This window comes from Chelonoidis abingdonii, chromosome 24 (genome assembly GCF_003597395.2).
Source record: "Chelonoidis abingdonii isolate Lonesome George chromosome 24, CheloAbing_2.0, whole genome shotgun sequence".
In the NCBI taxonomy this organism is placed as follows: Eukaryota; Metazoa; Chordata; order Testudines; family Testudinidae; genus Chelonoidis; species Chelonoidis abingdonii.
In genome coordinates this window covers 17,636,884-17,661,086 of record NC_133792.1, presented here as the reverse complement: position 1 = coordinate 17,661,086, position 24,203 = coordinate 17,636,884, and the positions used below count along the sequence as shown (strand labels likewise).

General features: G+C 47.5%; 1 protein-coding gene across 1 annotated transcript; it reads right to left on the bottom strand.

The window, feature by feature from the left end:
• Positions 1-559: 559 nt before the first annotated feature.
• Positions 560-24,203, bottom strand: DBH (dopamine beta-hydroxylase). Its single transcript, XM_032767583.2, has 12 exons — positions 23,823-24,203; positions 22,264-22,410; positions 19,318-19,575; positions 18,325-18,501; positions 17,735-17,837; positions 11,217-11,383; positions 9,168-9,311; positions 8,921-8,959; positions 7,396-7,455; positions 6,099-6,226; positions 5,129-5,288; positions 560-694 (listed from the first exon to the last, which is right to left on the bottom strand). The coding sequence occupies exons 1-12, from the start codon at positions 24,201-24,203 to the stop codon at positions 560-562; spliced, it is 1,899 nt and encodes a 632-aa protein (XP_032623474.2).

Here is a 24,203-nt window from a genome sequence, read left to right as displayed (position 1 = left end):
CCCCACGGCAAGTCACGTTTTCCCGCTCCCACCCTCTGCCCACTGGACAGCACCTGGTAAGTGGGCCTCCTGACCCTTTGGTGTATATAATACACCAGTTCTTCCCAGTGGCACCCTAGGGTCTAGATGAAACAGCAGCCAGCAGTGTAACCTGCAAATCCCTCAGCTCTGGTGGCGCTGTGGGAGAACCTCTTGTCTGTTTGGCTTCTACACAGGTGGTGCATCCTCCTGGCCATCCCAGAGATTCAGGGACAATCCACAGGAGCTGGGCCTGCATGTGTGGGGAGAGGTGTTCTTTGGGTTCCACCCACTCGCTGCCATCCCAGGAGTGTGACAGTAGCTCATGAGCGAAGCCCAGGCCTCCTTGAGTAAGGGCTTTTCTCTGTGTGATGGACGAAACAAATGGAAGGGGAGCCAGTCTGACACGTGCCCACCGCATCCAGGGCAGCATTACAAAAGCTGGACCAAATCCCAAACAACCCTGTGTGCTAAGGAGTGTCCCGTCCTGGCGACAACGAGTATCGAGGCGTTGTATCGAGGGAGGCAGGCTGCCGGGCGTTCATTCTGCCTTTACCCTGCCTAGGTTGACGACAGCAGGGGATGCAGGAGGAGGCCCTAGGGCGGGCTGACAGCTTGGGGCTGATTCCGGCAGCACCCTGGTGATCCTTGGCAAAGGCTGCTTCTCCCATTCACCCTGCAGAGAGAGTTAGATGTTAGCAGGTGAGCTCTTGGGGTCTTTTTGTTCTGTGTTTGTACCGCACCTGGCACGGTTCCAGACACTGTGATAACACAAATAAGTAATGAGAACACATAGGGGTGGAGGTTAGAGATGGGTCTGGATCAAGAACCAATCTGTTCCAAAGTCCAGGGGAAGAGGGGTGAAGTTAAGATGATGATTTATTTCTCTCTTTTTTTTTTTTTTTTAAAGGGGGGTCTCGTTTTTCCCATTCAGGCGCAGCACACTGGAGCACCCTGTTGCACATCCTTGGCCCAGGTCCTCAGTGAGCGTCCATCAGCCTCTCTCTGTTATTTTAGTGGAGCCACGTGGTTTTACATCAGCTGAGAATCTGCCTGTGATTTTTTTTAAAGGATTTTGCTCTCCTTTGTAACTAGAATGCAGTGCCTAGTGGTCAGAGGGTGGGATTAAAACATCCTCCAAGCTGGACCCTATTTCTGTAGGGAGGAGAAGTGCCATGAGGTAGGTAAGGCAGGACACCAGCTGAGCTGGATTTCCTGCTGCTCTGGATTCCATAGCATTTGACTCCCGAGCTTCCCCCAGGCAGTTGTATAATGCAGCTTGATTTGTGAGTAACTGCCCACCGAAAATGACGATCACCTGATTCCACCGGCTTTCTGCATGCACAGGCAGCTACTGCATTACAGCCATTGATCCCTGAGAGCTTGTTCTTTCCACACATTCCCTAATGTGCAGCTGAACTAGCTAGAGAGCTTAAAGAGTGAAAAGAAGGTATAAACCATGTGCGATTGCAAATTGCATTCAGTCCGCTGTAAAGACAGAGATAATGAGGGTTGGTCATTTTGGTGCCTGCATGGTAACAAACAAAAAATGAACTCAGTAGGCTGGCTTCTGCTTTAAGCTGCTGCCCAATGGTGTAATTCCATTGGCTCCTGAGGGATAAATGCCATCGTAATCTGACGGCAAGAGTCGTTAGGCAGGTGCATGCCTGACATGAGACAGAGAAAGATTCCCACTCAGATTGCTAAGGAACAGAGGGCTGGATCTTGCTGTGTATGCAAAGGTGTCCTCTGCTGTGAATGTCTCTGGTGTTTGGTAAAACCATGTCTGCCAGTTTGTCTCACCCAGCGAGGCCCAACACAAACTGTAGATCTGAACACGTCCAGACTGGGGAAGTCTGCTCCTGAGCACAGAGAGCGCAGCCTATTTCTGCTAATTAGCCACCCAGTGGGCAGGCTAAGTACAGTCTCCATGGGTTACAGTTTCAAAGAGGAGGCTAGATCATTATCATTGTTTAACATTAGGTGTTCGGAGTGCAGCTGAGTGTGCACCGGGGCCTCTCCAGGCCATGCCGCCGCATTGTCACTTTAGCACTCCTATAAATCTGCACCGTGTTAAAGCCGTATAAGAACATAGGAGCATTGTACAGTTCCAGTAGCTCTGTGACCCCTCCCCCAATAGGAGCCTAACTTAAATCCAAAGCGAGGTGTGGTGGATCCAGTGTTGTGGTCTCCTCAGTCATATCTCAACTCATCGCAGTGGATGGAGCTTTGAGACGTGGATTCAGTCCCTGGTCCCGGAGGAGGTGAGTTCAGTTTAGGGTTAAGGGGTGAGAGAGATGATTGTCCTATGCTGGGGCTGCACATCCTGCTTTGGATAAGTCGGAGATGTTAATAACCAGGCTGGCCCATCATTTGTCCCTAATGGCTGTGATTATTCAGGCTGCCTAGGAGCAGAAGGAGAACACTAGCCTGAAATAGAAGAGGAACCGAGATCCGTCTCCTCTGGAGGCTTTAAGTAGCCAGGGGCAGGAAACCTGCACTGGAATGGCAAACCAACAGGAAAGCAGAAAAATGGGCTTTTCCTGAAATGCAGCCCTGCATCTCCCACAGTGTCAAGTGTTGTGTGACTTTGGCACCCACAACAGTGAGGGGCTGAGACGGCACTGGCTAGTCGTTGTGTGAAAAGGCGCCATGTACGCATCCCAACACCCAGCTCTGCCAACGCACCTCACTCCTGAGGTGCAACACTGCTATTCCCAGCTAGGATCCAGCACTGAGCCGTGAATATATCTCCTAGCCCGCAGCAACCCTGCTATTCCCTGCTAGGACCCAGCAGAGATCTGAGACTTGCCCTGCAGCAGCATCTGTGCTTCCAGTTCTGGGCCCCTGCTCAGTTCTGCCACTATTAGAGTTGTGTGAATAACCGAGTTTTTCTGGGTCAGTGGCCACACCAAAAAACCAATGAAAAATCCATTTCGGGTCGACCTGAAATCATCATTGTTCGGCTAAACAAAAAAGTACATAAAAATTAAACTCCAATCAAAGAAACTGTTTTTGTTCGACCCCAAACAAAATGTTTCATCTCATTTTTGAGGTTTTTACCCTTTTTAAAAAATAAAATGGGTTTAGAATTCGACACAAGTCATTCTGAATCAAAATGGTTTGTTTAGAAAATGTGGAAACAAAAGAGATTTGGATATTTTTTTCTTTTGGCCAACAGAATGCGGTGATTTCAGCACCAATCCACGACATGGGTCTGTTGAAGTGAATACGTGTTTTTGGGCAAAAAAATGTTTTGTCCAAAAAATTTTGCACAGCTCTAGCTTACCTAAAACTTCGAGGTATGTAACATCCTCTGCTATTTGTTGTGTTTTAAGCTACACCAAGGATGTCTAGGCCATAAGAATAGTTGTTCGTGTATGTGTGTGTGTTTATAAATCTACATAAATAAATACTCTACAAGCGCTTGTTGAAGTGGGTGTCAGAGGAAAGTGCCCTCTCCTTCGCTACTGCAACACACAGATGTTACCTTCAACTACCTTCTGTGCAGGAGAGGAATTTTAATTTTACTAAATAATTAAAAGTTCTTCCAGAAAATCAAGACCGGCTTGGACTCACTGAACTGCAGAAAGGCAAGCAGCTAATTAAAAGCTAGCGTTCTCTTGAGAGGAATTCTGTGGAATAAATGAGATGTCTTAAAATCCCACTCAGTTAAAAAAACAAACAGAGGAAGGGCAAGTTCTGGGTCTTTCTCTTTTCGTATTTACTTTTAGACTCCAGATCGCCTGCTTTGTGTTAGTGCCAGCTCTGCACTCATTTCAAATTCTCTTCTTAGTTGCCCTCATATAACCCCATTAAATCCACTGGCTTCAATGAAAGTAAGTGAGAGAATAACCCCATGTGGACAGCTAGCACAGCGTCTGTGCGCCCCTTAAATCCTCAAATTAGGGTTTAACTGGGACATAACTAGTCTTTGTTCTGGTGCTCTGCACAGGGGCGAATTTCATCCTCAGAGCAGAATTTGGCCCAGTGAGTTTAACAGGCTTTGCCAGCTCAAATGGAGACTTTGTTAAAACAATCTTGTTGGGAGTTGAAGCTCCTCCTTTTAAATCTGTTTTCTGTTTCTCCCCACTGCTTTGGATTGTACCTGCCCAAAAAATAATTTCAGGTGTCATCGACACTTCTATTGTCCTGACCTGAAGTGACAGTGATAAGGGACCGAAAATTGTGCTCAATCTGCACCATCATCCCTTTAATATGGTGTTTTTCATTCAAAGAGCTCAAAAGTACATGATCATGTCACAGGTGGGGAAACTGAGGCACAGAGCAGGGAAGTAATTGCCCAAAGTCAGAGCAACGACTAGAACCCAGGTCTCCTGAGTCCCGGTGCAGTGCAACATGCTACTCTCTAGGCCACACTGCCTCCTCTCCTATGATCTCACTGACTTTTTTGTGTTCAGTGGGTTAGTTCTATTGACAGCCAATATAATTTTCCAAAATTCTGAAAATAGCCCTTTATTTTCCCTTGTTTCTGGAGGAATTTCTATTTTAGAGGTTGCTTCTGCGAAGTAACTCTAGAAACGGACTTATGCAAATAAGACTCATCTAATTTAATTTATCTGATAACTATGTGTTTATACTGCACCCGTCACTGTAGCATTCTAAATTCTAACACAGCAACTTCTAGGGCCCAATTTTTAAAGCTCTTTAGGTTCCTAAAGATGCAGATAAGTTCCTCTTGGGATTTTCAAAAGCGCATAGGTGCCGAACTCACTTCAGCCCTGCAATCAAGCTGAGTTCTTTCCATTTCATGGATCAACACCAGCAAAAAAGGTTCTATAGGCCAAACAGTGAATCTGTGGAAAGCCCCTGTCTTCAATAGCTTTACACGTGCGTCACGGATTGGGCCTCAGTAAGGAATCTGATGAGGCCTGAGAGAAAATGAAATCCATCTCCCACCCCCTTAGCTGTGCTGCCACTCTGCAATGCTAGGCAGGCGGCACCAAACTTTTTGTTTTCACCAGCCTCAGCACCTCCAACTCTGCATGCGCACAGGAAGCAGCCCTGCTGAGTCCCAAGGGCCTGTTTCAGCATTGGTCACAGTTCAGTTATCATCTCAGATGGGTGGTCTGGAGGGACCCATACATACCGGGAAACGAACCGCTGAGGATTTATTGCAGTGCATAGAGATCGGTGCAAAGTCATAGAGAGATTTCAGAACGTCTCTGTTGAACGCATTCCAAGGGACGGAAGAAAACTGCTGTGTGACGGAGGCCTGTGGGCACATGCAGATCTCCTCGTCGTTAAACCTAATGTGGGAGAAATATTAGTTAGAGCAGAAGAGCAGAGCAGGAGTGATTCCTCTTCCATGCAGGACGGGGCTAATTCTTCCTTGACTAGGGCCTGATCCTGAAAGGTGCTGAGTATCCTTAACTCACTGAAAATGCTGTCTGCTCAGCACAGCGCAGGACACGCTCAGTACCTTATACAATCGCAGTCTCCTATTACAGGATCTTTGGATCAGGGACTGTCTTGATTTGTGTATATTGGGCCCATTATCAGAACTCAGATCCTATGCAATGAGGGTTATCTAAGCACCTGGATGTGTGGCCAGAAGTAATTAAAGTGACCTCCAGCTATCTGTCGATTCATAGATTATAAGAGACCATTGTGATCTGCCCGACTTGTGAGCCTCTATAACTTTATTGGGGTTTTACCCGGTGCTGCCGTGCGTACTCTATAGTGTTAAGTTCCCCTGGTAAATTGACCATGGGAAAGTGAAGGGCCCAAGACCACTTTTGCAAACAATAATGGCTTCCACATTTCCCCCAGGCACCGTGTCTTGCAAGAAGCCCCTCACCAAAAAGATGTCCCCTTCCCACTGATCTCTCTCCGAACCTAAAACAACCAGTTTGGGGCTTTTGCTAAAGCATGCAAGTATGAATCATTCCTCAGCTCCTCCTAGCCTGCATGCACCCAGCACTGCTACTGCATAACAGATGTTTTAAACCACGGCATTGCCTATTTTTCGTTTTACTAGCAAACAGCTTGTTGTTAATCATCATCCACTTGCAGCATTCTCAGGCCCAGCCCGAGCCATGTGGGGACTCCGTCCGTACCTGTTCACAAGATTAAAGTATCTTTGCAGGTAGCCAGAATCCACCGCGCTCTTGCATAGCTCCAGATGCGTCTGGGGGTAATAGTGCACGTAGTTGACACACATCTCGTCCGTGATGCTAAACCCGCCCTGCAAGAAGAAGGGAAACAAGCGTGGGGGCAGATTTCAATGCACCCTTCCCGGTCAAAAATAAGCAGCCGCTGTTTGTTCCTGTATCGTGTGCAATATCCGCTCCAGAACGCTGCTGCGATCGTTGCTGAGTTTCAAATAGGAAATCTCAGCGACCAAGGTGGTGGGAAAATTTTCCAGGAAACATTTTTTCACTGAAAAATGCCGATTTGGTAAAACCAAACCTGTTCGCAGGAAAGGGTGGGTTTCCACAAATTTCCCAATTCGAAAAATGTTGGGAAGGGCAAAGGTTTTTAAATTGTCAATATGTCCCATTTCAACATTTCTGAAACAAAAAGTTTTGATTCTTCAGTCTGAAGTGACTTTTCATTTAGAAACTTAACTTAATTTATATTTTTTAAAAGAGCAAAAAATGTAGGGCAAAATAAAAATGAAAATTGATTTTTCCCCTCCCGATTTGGGACTGGAGAATTTTTCAAAATATCAAATATTCTCAGGGGATGGGCAAACAGCTTCCCGCTCAACCCTGATGTATGTATAGATGCCATAAAAACCTGATCAATATTAACTGCACTAAACTGTTTTGATTTTACCCAGAGATGCAAACCTCTAAACCAAAGGTCAACACACCCACACACAGAGCGTTCTACTCTGTAGCACCCTCTGTTCATCTGGATCTTCACCCCTCTTTAGCAGGGGCTGATAAGCGTGCTAGATTGTGTGGTGCATAATATGTAGACTTCCTGCAATCCCTCAGCAATATTTAGCTCTGTCCCCTTAGCTTGCGTATCTGACATTCTCTCTCTTGCTGCATATATTAGAAGCCAATGTGACCTTCTTTAATAGCAATCAGTAACTGAGATAGTGTCTTGTAATGGGAATTAGAAGGACCTGCGTTCCTTTTCACTTATCACCTAAGGAGACTGAGCGCAAGTAGTGAACAGGCTAACACACCCATTCCTCAAGCACTATTCCTCGGGGAAGTGGCTGAAGGCCCTGATTCAGCAAGGTATTTAAGCATGTGTCTAACCTGCAGCACTCATTTAATTCCATTGACCCAGAGTTTCAGCGTGCACTGTTGTCAACTGCGCCTTCCACTTGTGTCTCTCTGTCTCGTACACACACAAACATGCATGTGCTCGCATGTGCACATGCGCACGCACACTTACCACAGTTGCTTTGTTCCTGTCCTCTGTGTTGTACGTGCAGGTTGTTATGAGAACATCGCCCTGTGTGTTTAAGCACATATTGCTACAGCATTACATCTGACTCCTTATTTCTTATATGTGCAGAGCCCTGAATGGTGCCATGAGAGACCTCTCCCAGATTCCACCCCTGCAACAGCTTAGATGACATGTCAGGCAACCTGCTTCCCTTCAACATGCTGGCCTGAGTGTTAGTAACTGTGATGAACACACAGTCTCTCAAGGGATGGGTTCAAGCCATTGCCCCGCAAGATTTTCCTCCACCTCTCTACTTTCTGAGGAACTCAGAGCCAGATTCTGAAGGGGTTTTAAGCCCCTAAAGCTGCTGCTAGTTGCATTAACAGAAGTGCCTAAGCAGGTTAGGTACCTAAATCCCATTGACTTCCTGGTGTACAGCCAGAAAGGCACCTGGGTTAACTCCTCTGGAGTTATTAATGAAGCTGGTCAGAACATTTCTACAGACATGAAATTTTGCAGGGGCATTTTTGAATGTTTCTGTCACAAACGTGTTCTGCCCAACTTTGTCTATTCCTGCTGCTGCTAATAATGTGATTGTGAGATCCCTGGAATAGCTGTTGGACAAATGGGTTCCGATTGTTTATATTTGGTAATCACACTGACTATTTCTTTCTTGTTACATTTGTATGGTAAGCTCCTGCTGGGGCTGGAGCACTCCGTGCGGAGGCTGGCTTGTAGCTGGAGGCAGGGAGTCTTCCAGGGGTGGAGACTTGTGAGCAGTAACGACTGCAGGGTCACTGAGGGAGATGGGCTAATTCAACACCATCCGCTCCATGGCTACCTCTAACCGAGCGCCTATGGCGCATGCAAAGTGAACATTGCCCACGCAGCCAACATCAAACCTCACCATGCAGAGCTGGTTTACCTAGCAAGTGCTTAGATGCTAAGGAACTGAGCAGGGCCGCCCAGAGTGGGGGGGCAAGTGGGGCAATGTGAACCAGGCCCAGCAGGGGCCCCCATGAGAGTTTTCAGCAGCAGGTCCTTCAGTGCTGCCGAACACACCCAGATCTAGTGAAGGACCCACCGCTGAAGACCCGGAGTTTCTTCCGCTCCGGGTCTTAGGCGGCAATTCAGCGGCGGGGGAGTCCTTCCACTCCGGGTCTTTGGCGGCAGTTCAGCGGAGGGTCCTTCACTCGCTTTGGGACCTGCCACCAAAGTGCCCCAAAGACCCAGAGCAGATGGACTTCCGCCGCCGAAGACCCCAGGCCCCCTAAATCCTCTGGGCAGCCCTGGAACTGAATCCTGTGAGAGAGTCTGTCTGTCTAAGGGTTATCGGCTTCACTTATTATCAGAGCAGGTAGGATCAAATAATGTCAGGGAATCCAATTTTAAAGGCCAGAAGAGACCATTATGATCCTGTAGGCTGATTGCCCATATGCCACAGGCCAAAGAACCTCCCCCAGGTCCTGCTGTTGGAGCAAAGCGTCTCCTATACTTGGACTTTGCTGTAGTTCCTTCTGCGGACACTCACCGGGAAGACAGAAATCACTTTCTTTAACATGCGGATCTCCTAAAAGAAGAAAAACAACAACACTGCAGTTAGATGCAACCAGTTCCATCTTCACTACGTTCCCTGTTCAGCGCTGATGAGCCTAGTTAGGAGCAGCGCTGACTCCGATTTGCGCCCGAGTGTGCGGGAGGTCAGACCACCCGTTGAATGAGGCCAGGGTTGTTTTCATGATGGTCTGATGCTGCGGGCAATGGGGAAAGGAGCGTACCTGGAAGTGAGGACTGTAGTGACTGTCCGCATTCACAACTTCCCTTTCTCTCCCTTCTCGGGACAAAATCGTCACCACCTTTCTTCCTGTCAGGTGAGTGTGCAGCTGGGAGGCAAAGATGTGGATCCCAGCTGGGGGCAGAGCCTGGAAAAACAATCCCATGAGACTATCCTGGCTTGTATGGGCTGAAATAATGACAAATGATTAAATCAACTAACACCACTGCCTCTCCCAAAGAGCTCTCATCCGTGCTCTGGAGGAACCAAGCAGGCTTCAGTGGGAGGGGCGTGGCAGGCACTTAAAGGGACAGTGTCAAGTAATTTTAAATGGAGTTTTGTTTTTATAATCTCTTAGAAGCTTGAAAATAAATGTTCTTTTAGCAGTTCAGTCTGTCCAGCCCGTATTTACCACCTACCACTTTCTAATGCAGCAGAAGCTGCCCTGGCTGGGCACTATGGACTTCCTTATGTTTGTAGTGCACAGCACCAACGATTGTTTTTGGGTAGGGCCTCTAAAAATATTGTTTAAAACCTCCTTGATGTCACAGTGGAAATTGAGAAAACATATAAGAGAGAGATTCCAAATCCAGACCATATTCCCCGTCACGTTCAAATTAAAAATCCCTTGTTTGTTGTTTCCCACCCCCCAACTTCTGCTTACCTCTGTGTCAGGTCTTTGACGATGATCTCTTGTGGGCAGGGACCTGCCCTTCCTGAAATGTAGCACATCACAGGTGCCACTGTAACTAAATGTTAAATTAAATTTGGTGATGGCCCTTTAAATGGGAGAAACATAAACCCCCATGGATAGATAAATTGGGCGAGGGATTTGTATAATTGCACGGTGCCCATCTACCCAGTGTGCAGTATTCATTTGGCTTGAAAATAGAAGTAGCTTGTGTTGTCTTAAGGAAAAATTACACCTTTTAAGAGTTGGAACTCCAGTAATATGTTTTCTGAGACAGGGAGTGGTTCTTAGACCAGGGAGATTGAGCAGATGGCTGTCAAGAAGAATTGACTTCAAATGGGCTGTCGGGATTTTCTGAACATCTGGAGAACACTCCTTGGTCTTTGTTTCAAACAGCATTTTTTGTAATGGAACTCCATAGTGCTCACAGTAGAACAGGCTGGAATGTGGGGTTTCTGTTGTACTCACAAGCATCTTATCAAGCAACGAACTGGATGTTGATAGCTCAGTGACTGTAAGGAAGTGGGGTCAGCAATACCTCATACACACAGGTGCTTTACCACGAGGGGGAATGCTGTGCAAGGACACCTTTGGTACACCCTATTGCCATGGGAGCTTTGATATCAACCTACCCATTCCTCAGCTACGGGCACAAGGACCCCTTCCCCCGTCATGTTACTGCTTGTCAGTCTCCTGCCAATTATAGATGAAATAAGATGCATGGATGTTTAGAGCCCTGTGGGCATTTTTTGCTACTCCTACAACTAGCATCATTTTTATATTAAAAACTTTACAGTCTTAAGCATGGGTCTGGGAACCTGGAAGGCCTGAGTTCCAGTCCCTGTTCTGCCATCGACTCTGCGGCATTGGGCAAATCACTTCAACCTCACCGTGTCCCTCTATCTGAATGGGAGATTAACAGTGGGGTGGGACAGATACATTCCTCAACGGTGCAGAGCCACTTTAAAAATGCTATTGTTGGGGGTGGGGGACGCCTCACTGCAGCATAAAAGACAGTGAGTTGCTGCTACTTTTTCTTTCATTCCTGGTTCGCTTTCTTCCAAGAACTGCACAGCAGTGCATGACCTGGGCAATAGCCATTTACTCCATCAGCACCTGGCCCAAGCCAGGGAAGCAAATGATCCGACCAGCGGACCAAGTTCAGTGATGAATCCTGGCCACCTGGGGCACATTGCACAGACGCTAAGGAGGAGAAACTACTTCCTGGCCAGTTCCTCTCTAAAGCTCAGTCATCTCATCCAAGTAAATGCAAGCACTTGGGCCTCTCTTGGCACAGACATTCCTCTTGCCGCTGAGTTGGAAGAGCTGGTGTGGACCTCTGCCAGGCCCTAGTGTACTCACCACTTGGGTGCATTTATCTGTGCAGTACCCGTTCAGGAGGAAACCGGCTTCCCCAGGTGGGATAGCCATCACCGGCGTGTAGACCAGGCCCAGCTCCATAATGCCAGCATCATAACGTCTCAGCGTGGCTGTGTAATAGAGGCGAATCCCTGAGGAATCCTGGCGACCTGGCAAGGCAAGAGGACACGACGTGACATTGCATTGCAAATCACAGCCGAAGTGAGAGAAATGTCAGACGTGGAAAATTAAACTTCAGCACACTAAGCGTCAGGGAAGCAGCTCAGTTCTCCCAATTCCTGGCTGACTGCGTTCATTCCTTGTACTAATCTTGTTATACTCCTCTCTCTCCACAGGCAGTTGTACCTGCAGCAAGAGACTGGACTAAACAGTCTCCCCATACATGCCTAGTTATCTGGAAAGGTCACCAGCCCAGGGACTGACAATCAAATGGGAACGTCTTGAGAAGTCCACGCAAATCCACAGCAGGTGGGAGTAGGTTTGGGAGGCAGATTTTGGAGGGACCCAGAACTCAGTTCAGACCTAGAAGTGGGAAGTCTCTCTCTCCTCTGCCTGTTACAGCCACACCCTGGTTCTGAACTAGGACTCTCCATGCTAAAGTTGCAGAACTTTTATCACAGTTTTGGGCTGAACTGTAGCCTGACGATCCAGCCCCAGTAAGGACGGGCATGTAGCTTCACTACCCCAAGAGCAGGGCAGGAGCCAGCCTGTGACTGAGACACAAACTAGTGCCTGGTTCCTCACTAGCTGCATAGGAAATGTAAGCTGTGATTGCCCTATTCTGATCAGCTTGCTTCCCAGTGCCAGCTGGAAAAGCTGCACTGGCCTGCATGCAGGAAGCAGGTAAGGTAGGAGCTAAAGCTCCCCCGGCTCCCCGTCCCTGCCCATGTGAGCAGGAGAATCCCGTGCAGGGACCGCCAATGTGGGAGTATCTCATGCTGAGAAGTAGGAGAGGTTCCTTACTTTCCCTCATTCCCCTGTGCAGTCCCAAAGCCAGACTCATAAGTGAGCCCTTTATGAATTAGAGACATTTGGCACAGAACGCATTTGTGTCCCCTGGGTTCCAAAAAATGCTCTTCTAGCAAGTCTTTGTGCTGATTGGCATGAGTGTCCCTCTTGCAGCATGATGAGATCTGCTCAAGGAATGATTTGGGGGGAAGTTCTCTGGTCTGAGTTATGCAGGCGATCAGGCTAGATGATCACAAAGGTACCTTCTGGCCTTGGGATCTATGAATGGGCAGCTGTCCAGTAAATTGCAATGAAGGCTTCTGTTTTCCCTTGAGGAGTGGGGAGAACCTTCCTCCCAGTTACCAAGGCCAGTGAATAGCCTGCTTGCAAATCCCCCCCAAGAGATGCTGCCTTTTTTATTCTGTACCTTTCTGCGTCTCTTCTGCCCCCAACAAACTATTCTGGACCCAGCCTAGACTGAGATTTGAACCTCCAGTTGTTGAAAGGATGAGATTCTTGTTCTGTTCCCTATATCGCCCTGGACTGCAATGCATCACCTATCTGAATCCATCATCTCCCTAGTCTCCTGGCTTCCTCCCCAAACATGCACCAGCTCTAAACATCCCACTCATTACAGCCTGGTTCCGTTACCGATTAATTCATGAAATTACTGCTGTGCCTTCAGGTAAATTCATAGCCTGAAGGGAGAGCAGAGCCACCCTTCCTGAGATTAGAAGTGAGTAAGCCAGCACTTCGCAGCAACATGAATTTGCCCAGGAAATGCCCAGTGGATCTGGACTGAATATAGGGCATTTGGGGGCCCTCTAATTTTTCTTTCATGGATGTGATGCAGTTCCATTTTATTACATTCAGGTTCTTGGGCTCATGGTATGTGAGCACCTTCCAATGATGTATAAATCAAGGTGACTAGCATCTGTCATTCCTTCTCTCCCGGGTGGAAAGTTGTGTGCAGTTTGGATGTGCTAAGAGCTTTGGTCGGCATAGTCAGTTCTGCATGCTCTGGGTTTTGGGTGAGCAAATGATAAAGCGCCCAGAAGGACAAGCCTGGGAATTCTTTGGAGAATGCCCTTGGGAATTTGGGAGATAGTATCTGTTCTAACTGGATGGCTGTTACAAAAACCAAGGCTATGTTGTTATTGGTAGGGTGTGTGTTAGGGTGACCAGACAGCAAGTATAAAAAATCGGGATGGGGCTGGAGTGGTAATAAGTGCCTATATAAGAAATAGCCCCCAAAATCAGGACTGTCCCTGTAAAATTGGGACATCTAGTCACCCATCTATATGTGGGGGGGGGGGAGAGTGGGATTGGATGCGTACGGTTTTTATAACTTTCTAGTGCCGAGCTAGGGTGGTGGAAGACATTATGGAGATTAAGGGCTGTGAAATGTGCACTGTGTACTGTGATATAACTTCTACTGGGTTGATGGTGTTCCACCCCTAGGCTGTAATTAACAGAGAAGATCCTGGCACTTAGTGAAATGTCACTGCACAACGCTCCCCGGGTTACTAATCCTGTCTTAACCCTCTGCAAACTGATCTGAGTGAAGAAAGAGTTTCAGCTCTGGGAGAAGCAGAAAGGGACGCCAAGCCTTGCCAGCAGTTCTTGTGCACCAGTCCTTCTCACTAGAGCCCAACAGAAAGACACTTGTGAGGCTACAGGGTTTGGATAAGATTTGCACTGGGTTGGGTTTGCTGCTTCTCTCAGAAAAATCCTCCCGCGGTAACTCTGCGTGACACTGTGTGTTAGCCTTGCATCGTGATTTCTTTTCACTCCCTTCAGGCAGGGGACCGTGACCGGTGATGAGATGCCACGCTCAGGCCCAGGCCTTGTCTACATTAGAAAAGCTTTCCAGGTAGAGCTCTACCAGTAAACCCTCCTCGTGGGGATGCAGCTCATACTGGAAAACAGGGCTTTTTCCAGTATAGTTTATACCAGTTCCCCAAACAAAGTAAACTATACTAGTGAAAGGACTTGTTGCTGCTATAACTGCATCTACACTAGGGGGTTTGCCAGTAGAGGCTTGTCATTAAAAAAATCACATCCCTGAGTGACGTTATTGGAATTGGAAAAGGTTCACAAAAATGATCAGTGGTGTGGAACAGCTTCCGTAGAAGTAGACATTAATAAGACTGGGACTTTTCAGCTTGGAAAGGAGATGGCTAAGGGGAGTGGGGTATGATTGAGGTCTATAAAATCATGACTAATGTGGAGAAAGTAAATAAGGAAGTGTTATTTACTCCTTCACATAACACAGAACTAGGGGTCACCAGATGAAATTAATAGGCAGCAGGTTTAAAACAAACAAACGAAAGGAAGTATTTCTTCACACAACACACAGTCAACCTGTAGGACTCTTTGCCAGAGGATGTTGTGAAGGCCAAGCTCAAAAAAGAACTAGATAAGTTCATGGAGGATAGGTCCATCAATGGCTATTGGCCAGGATGGGCAGGGATGGTGTCCCTAACCTCTGTTTGCCAGAAGCTGGGCATGGACGACAGGGGATGGATCACTTGATGATTCCCTGTTCTGTTCATTCTCTCTGGGGCACCTGGCACTCACCACAGTCAAATACTGGGCTAGATGGACCTTTGATCTGACCCAGTATGGCCATTCTTATGTTCTTATGACATTGCTATACCAGCGAATGTTTCAAGTGTAGACCAGACCTTCTCCCCAAAGCGTGGAGGGACACAAACTAAGCATGGCACAGTCCTGCTAGCTCTTTTGCCAGCAGAGTCAACAGGCATAGAACAGGGCTTTGTCCAGTCCTTTTGGAGAGATGGTTGAAAATACAGACGATTGCTTGGGGAACCTTTCTGGGGTGGGTTTGTCCAGATGGGAGCACGGAGCCCTTCCCCAATGAAGACTTTTTCTCTCCAATAATGGGAATAAAAAGCAGAAATTGCAGCCACACCGGCAGCTGTGTGGCTAGAAGAGCGACAACTCTCCAGCCCATCTGGGAGTAATATTGGTGTAAGCCACCTTCCGGTGACTGGGCTGCATAAGAGATATAGGCGTTGATGACTGCTTCCAGCTAAAGGACTTAGACCTCTAGTGCAAGTAGTTGAAGCTCATGCTTTCAGCTCTGAAGGTTTAGGGTTAAAGCCCCACTGTATGGCTCAAGTGGAATCAGCTGCATTGTGCGCCCTGTTTACGTTGCTACTAGAAGGGTAGAGAAGAGTGCGGCTGTAGGTGAAGCAGTTCTGATGAGGATGGAGATGATGCCACTGTCTCTGTGGCACATGGTCAACTGGTGATTAGACCGAGCGCATGGGTGACAGGACTTCTGGGTTCTCTTAACAGTGAAAACAAAGTTAGCACCAAGGTTCCCCCCCCCCCACACACACCCAGCTCTTGGCACATTTTTCAGGTGTGAGCTGTAAGGCCGGGTTAGCCAGGGCCAAGAGGGCTCGTACTTATTTATGAGTCTCTGTCTCTGGGTTGGATTCATCAAACAGATCAGAATAAATGGGGCGGTGTTATTGGTTAAAAGGAAAAAGCGGTTAAAATAATGAAAGGAGTGAGCTGTGTATTTATAGACGTGTTGCTTCTCGAATCTTGGAATGTGATATAATTGTTCTGCCGTACATATGCTCTGGCCTCCTAAAAATACTCTGGGATATTCATGAAGTGAGTTGATGTAAATGGAGAAATTTGGTAATTTAGCGGAGTTTTTAAAAAAATGTGTCGACTGTCAAAGGTATCAAACAAGAAATGCTATTTATTCTCTTGGAAAATGTCTCCCCCATCCCACTCCCACCCAGACATCTCCCTTGGTAATGAATTTCAGCCCCAGTGTTTGAGAGCAGAGTTGGGAAGAACAAGAAAGGGGACCTGGGAAATATAGATGTTTTCACTCCCCACAGGCAGGAAGGAAGCTCTAGTGGTTATAGCATTAGCCTAGGATTTGAGGGATCTGGGCTCAAGTCCTTGCTTGGCCATGGGTTTCCTGTGTGACCTTGGGTACGTCCCTTAACCGCTTTGCACATCAGTTCCCCAGCTGTGTAATGGGGGTAACAACACTGCCCTACCTCACAGAGGCAAAGAGCTCAAATACTGTGGTCAGAGGGCCCTATAAATGTGGGGCAAAGACTGTGTAGCCTAATTCTGAGGTTGCCTTGTTTGAGGCTAGTAATCATTGCACCTAAGGTCTATTTCTGCTTCTGTGTGTGACATTTTGGGCAAGTCATTTAACCACTCTGTGCCTTAGTTTCCCTATCTGTGAACTGTGGGTAATAATGCTGACCTGCCTCCTGGGGGTGGGGGGGTTGGGAGGCTGAATTAATTGTCTGAGCGTTTTTAGATCCTCACCTGAAAGGTAAGATAAGTGCCCAATATTAACCATTTATGCTCTTGTTATCTATTCCAAGCCAGGATATTGGTTTATAATGAGGCTAGTCTAGCTGGGAGCTGGGACACCACTCCAAAATGACCTCTTAACACTTAACAGGTGGTTCTGCAACCTTGCTTCTGTGCAGAATTTCTGTGTGTCTCTGTCTTGATGTTCTTGTATTTGGTTAGGCAAATAGCTGTTTGAAAGCTCCATTGTTATCGGCTTCACGTTCTGTTTGGAAAGACTATGAATAAAGGTGCAGATGGAAACATTCCAATCTGAGGGACTAAGAACTTTGCTTTGAGCCAGGCATGGTGAATGCAGAAGTTCAACCACTCTGCCAAGGCTTCTCAGTCCAGATCTGAAAGGTCCCTTTGTACCCACTGCTGGCTACTGCAGCCCTGAACCGTGCATAGCCTGCCAGTCGTGCTGCATGGTGCCAGACTGTGTGGCAGGTTTGCAGCATGTAGGGGCTCATACGAGGGAGAGCACAAGCCGAGCCAGACAAGGCTGGGGAGATGGGGATCCAGACCAAACCTCTCCTATCTGTGAACAATGTTGGAAGTCTCACAGGCAGGGCCTTTTGCATGAGGTCCCCAGTATTTCCTGGCCTCAGCTGGGTTAAAAGTACAGGGCCCTCTGCTGACATGAGCAGAGAAAGCAGAACCCAGCAGAGTCTAGCTAGTAGGTTGTAAAAGTGAGGGCTTGCTTTCCCCACATCCGCACCCCTCCTCCCCCTCCCCCCGCTAGGGTGCTTTGCTGGGGGGAGGCTTTGCAGGGATCTGGGTAGGAGCTACTTTCCATGACATGTTCCCCTGCCTGAACATGTTCCCCTGCTACGTCTCAGCTGCCTCTACTTAAAGCAATGATGTCTGGCTGCAGGCTGGCACCCCTCTCCCTGAGCTGGGTTTGTGTGTGTGCAGGTATAGACAGCCAGTCCTTTAGGGAAACATGGGTTCCCTTCCAGATGAATGACCCTGGGAGGGCAGGATGCCATCCCACCTGCCCTACCAACAGGAGAACAGCCTGGGAGTGTTCTGGCTCCATGGCCTCTGGGTATTGGTGCCTGGGGAGAATTAGCTAAAGAGTTTTTATAGATTCTTTTTTTTCCCTCCCCTTGGATCAGGCTGTGCTCAAGAGCCTGGCATGTACATGAGTCTCTGGCCCCGTATCCATAAGCCCCTGAAGGCTTGCTTACCTTTAAACACCAGAGAGTTGTGGTAGTGAATCTCGAGCCGTAAATATTTGGAGGAGCCTGGGCCGCCAAAAGCAAGTCCTGCCTCTTCTGGGTAGTAGAAGGCCTGTAAGCAGGAGGAGGAGAGAATGTGAGCGGGTTGTGTGCAGCTGATCCATGGAGCCAGGCAGAAGAAGCTAGAGAGGAAAATATGGAAGGGGGAGATCATTCTCTGGCCCACAACTGTGTCTCATCCCAAACGAGTGTGTGGATGGCTAGGTGTCAGCCACTCTGGAAGAGTGTTCTTGTACTGCATGCATATGGGAAGGACCCTCAGCTGGTACAAACTGGCCTAGCTCTGGTCATTCAGTGATACCAGCTAAGGATCCCGCCTATGCCCAAGGTCTAGGGGGGTGGGGCAGGGATATTTAACAAGAATGATCCCAAACCCCAATACTGAAATCCAGATTTTGAGCACCTCGAAATGTCAGGGGTGTTCAGATCCTGGGGCTTGGCTCTGATTCATCTCCGATATGAAAGAAAGTGAGACAAAAGGAAAGCAGCTGCAATGAACATGAGAGTTGGTGCACCAGCCACAGCTCTCATTTGCACACCTGAGCGCCCATGGCCCACGCTGCAAGCACGTGTCTGCAGTAGTTCAGTCGGTCCGGCTTCATCTTGGAGTCACAGGGCCCATTGTAATGTGGAAAGCTGTCAAATTCTGCAGCACACTGGAAGACTTCCATGTGATGGACAATAGCCTCATTGCCTGTCGTGATCACTGGCTCATACTAGAAAAGGGGCATCCGAGAAGAAGGCACAAGTATTCATAATGGGTAATAATGACCTTACAATTATCTGAAGTTCCTATCATCATACTATCTCTGTTTCTATATAGTAACCACATACAATATTTCACGATACTTTACAAACTACGTGTGTCTAGATGGAGATACCGAGGATATAGATGTCTGGCTTCACCCACCACTGAAATGCAGTCACCTCTGGTGCAGACTGTGGAAGCTGTTCAACAATGTCCAGCAATGATATACAATGTTTGAAGATTGGAAGTGAAGAAAACGGTATCCCAGGTGGAATGTGTTTCCAACCACTACATCATATGACAAGAAACTAAAAATACATCTTACACTTTCCTTTTCCAGACAAGCGATCGCTGTAGTGCCTGTTGCAACAATTCAGGAGAGAAGAGCAGTGCTCCTGTCCACACAGTTCCCACCTCCTGCCACCCTGCTGAGAAGCCTTTGATCTTTGGATTCTGCAGCCAGTAATAGGGGGAACCCTAGGGGACATTGCCATTAGGAGAGAGGTCATGGAGGAAGGTGGATGTGGGGATACCAAGCCGTGGGGAAGCTGCCATGTGGCTGATACCTCTGGAAGGTGCAGCCTTGAGAAAGAGGAGGACCTCAAGGTTTGGATTTGGAGCACAGGGAGCACTGTTTATCCAGGATGCTGGCCAATGAATGAAAGAACAGAGGAACACCTCCACTAGAGGCTAAGGGAATGGAGACAACTTGCCTAAGCTTTAACAGATTAGCTATAAGGAAAACATCCCTGTTCTCCTTCAGAAAAACTTTCCTCCTTCTTACCATGACAATATGATGTTTCGGGAAGCTGTCCGGAAGCTCTACCATATAGCACCAGTATGTGGTCTCCTGGCTGGGAATGATCACGTCAGGTGCTCTGATCTCCATGGTCTTCATGTCCCTGGGCAGTTCCGGGGTACTAATGTTGGGTTTCAGTAGCTGCACCCTCTGCAGCCCCTTGTGGAGGGCAGAGATGTTGATGGCTTGGAGAGAATGGATGGGTTTCTCAAGGATCCCGTAGATAAGATGCACGGTGCCATCCTGAAATGAGAGACAAAGGACGCTGGCATAGCAGGGGACACCTGCAGAACAGGAGAGCTTGGAACTGCCTGTGTAGATTTTAGTGCCCTGAGAGCCGGGGTTAGTCAGGCAGGGTGATGCTACCTCTCCAGACATGGCAAATTTGAGAGCCCACTGTTAGTTTGTGTCTGTGTCACTGCCATGTTGTGCAGGGTGCTGCTTAGAATGAAATTACAGATTTAGGGGAATATTATTTCAATGCATTAACCCTTGATTAATGAGGCAGTTCCTTACTAATTTAGATGGTTTAAATTGCTTTCTTCAGAGTATATCAGCTCATGGCAATTACAGCTCATTTCTAGATATAATTAATACATATGCATTAACAGTGAAATATACTGCTCCCCCTTCATAAACAAGGATCTCTCTCTCTCTCTCACCCACTTGCACATATGCACACACAGACAGAGGCAAAGTTGCTGTTAGCAGGTCTGATCCAGAGACACTAGTAGCCAGTGGAAACTCTCCTGTTGATTTCAGTGGGCTTTGGATCAGTGGCAGAGATGGGAATAAGTATGAACAATTTTCTTACACACACACAGAAGTTTATGCAAAATTTTCCACAGATTCCTTTCACATGAGTTCACACACACTCTCTCTTCCTCCAAATGTTGCACTATTTGGGGAGACTGGAGATTTCTCACCATGGAGCATGCACCCATCCTGGCTCACTTGTGCCCAAGAACTGGTTTTCTGCATATAAAGTCAGGGCTGGCATTAAGGCTCCACACCATGGGCCCCCGTGAAGCTACATTGCTCAGGCTTCAGCTGCAGCCCCAGGGGTTTCAGTCCCATGTGGTGGGGCTTTGGCTTTCTGCCCTGGGTCCAGTGAGTCTAACGCTGGACGTGCTTGATGGCCCCCTGGAAACCTGTGGGCACCCTCCCCAGGTGGCCCTGGACCCCTGGTTGAGAACCACTGGTCTACTGGACCATACTACCTCCTGATGACACAACGCCTGTCCCTCCTAGACATCCAGAGTACAACATTGTCCCCCAAAATTCTGCCATTTTGCAGAAGTTCAATGAACCCAAAACCAGACAATTTCACTGGAAAAGTTTTTTTATGACTGTACTTCAGCATGAAATACCCTCTTTGCAACTCTGAAAATACCTGGCTCCACATTGTGATGTGGAGTGATGCAGAAGATATATTTAAATAGAGCTAACATAGTTAATGGGAGTGGATGGTGGGACCGGATAAACTCAATATATTATGGAGATTTATAAAGAGTTGTACTGGATTGTGTAAACATTATTTAAAGCGCTTCCTTTTAAAAGGAATGGATGTCTAATGTTCTCCTACAAATAACATGTGGGAAGTAGACCCGCACAGATGAAAAACTGGGCATCGTACCAATGAACTGCTGATTTTCAGTTACTAGTTTTAGTGGGGGAGGAGGGGAAACCGTTGAATTGTGGGTGAAAAGGTAGAGCGCTCTCTGACTAATCTAATCATCTTTATACTGCCGTTAGTCACCAGGGTATCTGAGCACCTTCCCCATACCGTCGGTAGCCAGCGCAAAGGCCCTACTGGACTTCATGAACTCTCTGGCACTTTCCCCCTTTTTGGGTTCCAAACTTTGCTTGGGATGGGGTTATTGGTTTGCTTGGGGATTTTTTTTTTGAAAGATTTTCTTAATTTCTTGTGTGTACAGAGGGGTGGTAGTAGGGCGAGCAGACAGCAAGTGTGAAAAATCAGGACGGAGGTGGGGGGTAATAGGAGCCAATATAAGAAAAAGACCTAAAAATCGGGATTGTCCCTATAAAATCGGGACATCTGGTCACCCTAGGTGGTAGGGGATTAAGGGTAGAAAGGGTGTCATCATTGTGAGTGCCATTGGTAGAAAGGTTTTTTCGAAGAGGAAGGTTTTGCCGTGTTCCCTAATGATGGTCAGACTCTGGATTCGAGACGTACTCCCATACCTCTGATGCCTTCTGAGAAAGTCTAGACCATTAACCCATGAACACTAGTGGAGAATGCAAGAATCTCCACACTACAAGGGCACAAATGCAAAGCCCAAAACTAATAGTTTGCACATACCTTGCTCCTTGGAGCCAAAGCAAACCTCTTTCATCCAAGGATCTCCTCCTCACCGTGAACTAACCCTTTCTACCCCCCACGGGCTAAGTAGTATCTCTGTTTTACAAACGAATCACAGAGGGGTGAGAGACAACACGTCTGCAGTCACACAGCAAGTCACTGCCACAGGCAGGGGCCTGATTCTGATCTCACACCTGTTTCACACCAGTATCACTCACTGATTTCAGTGGAGTTACTCCTAATTTACACCAGTGTAAACACGATCAGAAGCCCAGGTGCTCTAGCTTTCAATCCAGAGCACTAGTCATGCTGACTTTTGACCCAGAGCTCTAACCTGGTTCCCAGACCACAGGTATTTAAACATTACCAGAGCGCACACTGGGTGAAATCCTGGCCCCAGTGAAGCCAATGGGATTTTTTCTATTGACTCAATAGGGCCAGGATTTCACCTATTTTGTTATCAGTTCAGTCCTGAGCTCTCAGTGATAAGTGATCCCAGTGAGACTATCCATCAGGATGGCACAGTACTCAGAGTCCAGCCCATCCTGTGAACAGGAGAAATAGCGAGCTGGCACTTTGCCCCTGCCCATGGCTAGGCCCTGCAGTACCTCTATAAGGTAGTCCTTTGGATCACAGGTGCTGAAGGCTCTTTTGAAGACCAGGTAGAGTCCCTCGGGGGTTCTGTGCGCTTTGAGAAGCTGGTAGTCCTGCTGCGAATCCATGTAAAGCTGCCCTTTCTCATCACTCCACGCATCCTGCAGAGGAGGGGGAAAAATCCTTATAAACAGTTAGGACATGATGCTTTGCCAGCATTATTCAGTCTTAGTGGGACAGTCTTTTTGCTCTGTGTGTGTGCCTGGCACTCCGGGGTCCTGGTCCATGACTAGGGCTTCTAGCTGCTGCTGCGATACAATAAATAATATCTCGATCAGCGTCATTTCACCAGGGATACGTAGAACAGCAGAGTGACAAGAGGAGTAAATCTGACTCAGAATTTTTCCGGCACAGAAAGATTTGTAGGAAGGCAAGATGCATCGTTTGGTGTATGTGGGTGGTGTTTACTAAACACAGCCGATGTTAGTAACTTTTGAAAAGTACCTAACTTTGTATGTCAACAACATCCATGTTCCTTTAAACAAAGGACTGGATTTCTGACAAGCAGCACAGAGGTAGGAAAATCCTGCAGGGATTTAAGAAGATATTGCACCTATCTGTACTGAAACATTTTTTTTCAGACTTTTATCGTAGACCAGCTGCTAGTGACTTAAGGTCAGACACAGCCTTTCCTTGGAGGACTATGGGAATGACCCAGCAAATCGCTATTCACGTTCGTAGACCTTCATCATCTGCAGCCAGAACCTGTTCTACAAATTGTGCCATGAACGCAGCAGGACAACTCCAAGAGTAAGGTACTGCTGAGCGTTACACATGGCTGGCATAATTTGCAATACCAAAATCAAACAGCAAAATCAGAAATTAACTCCCCAGCTGCCTGTTTAGCATTTTGGCATTTTTGTCCACCCAAAATGTATTTATATGTTTAATTTCTTTTAATGCTACGCTGCTAGCAGCAGGCAATCAAATTGTATTTTCCAAAGTCCTGCTGAGCTTTGCTACAGCTTCAAATCTGACTTGCATCGGGCTTATTGAGGCTGGCAGAGCAGACCTTCTGGATGATCACTTTTGCACTTTCTCCATGTCATTAACTGGAGTTATGGTTAATTTTTAATGTGACTGACAGAAGTGCACAAGCAAACCAAATTGTTGATGCATCATGCATGTGTGCATGGTGTAGCCACTGATATACAGCCGCCTGTTACAGTGCTTTGGAAATAAATATAACAAAGACACTGGGGTCAAGTAATGAGAGCTCCTCTGATAGTCTAACAAGTCTATTCTGTTCCGTTTCAGATCCTATACCACATTCATCACTGTGGTATCTGAGCCCTGTATCCCTCTGGAATAAACCTCCAAGCACCTGTTAACCACCCACAGCTAAATGTACAGACTAAACCTGAAGGTCTCACTCAGCCCGCACTTCCCTGGACTCCACTGAGATCTAGGTACAGTTCAATCCTTTCCCACTACAGAGCAAAACTTACTCCAGGACGGGACTTCCTGGACAAGCAGCCAAGGTTGGAACCTTGGCAATATGTGAGCAGCTTACCCCAAAATAGGAGCGGTGCCCATCGCTCCAGAGCATGGCCAGGTCCGCGTTCTCAAACTCGCCCCTGTCTGACATCCCGAAGAGCAGCCCGAATTTCGGCTCCTTGACCAAGAGCTGGAAATGCACCACCTGCTCCGGGTAGCTGACGTTCCATGAGAGCTCCAGTGAACTCTGGGGATCCAGGGGCACCTTGTAAGGGAAATAATTCTCCTGGGGAGCTGTGCCTTGCAGAGCCACCACCAGGATGACCAGGAAAACCATAATCATGGTGAAGTACATGGAAGCCACTTCCCGGAGCCTGAAACTTGGGCAGGGGGAGTTCTTGTTCCCGGTGGTCTGCATGCTGGGGAGAAAGATGCTCGCGCTCCCGGCTTTTGCCAT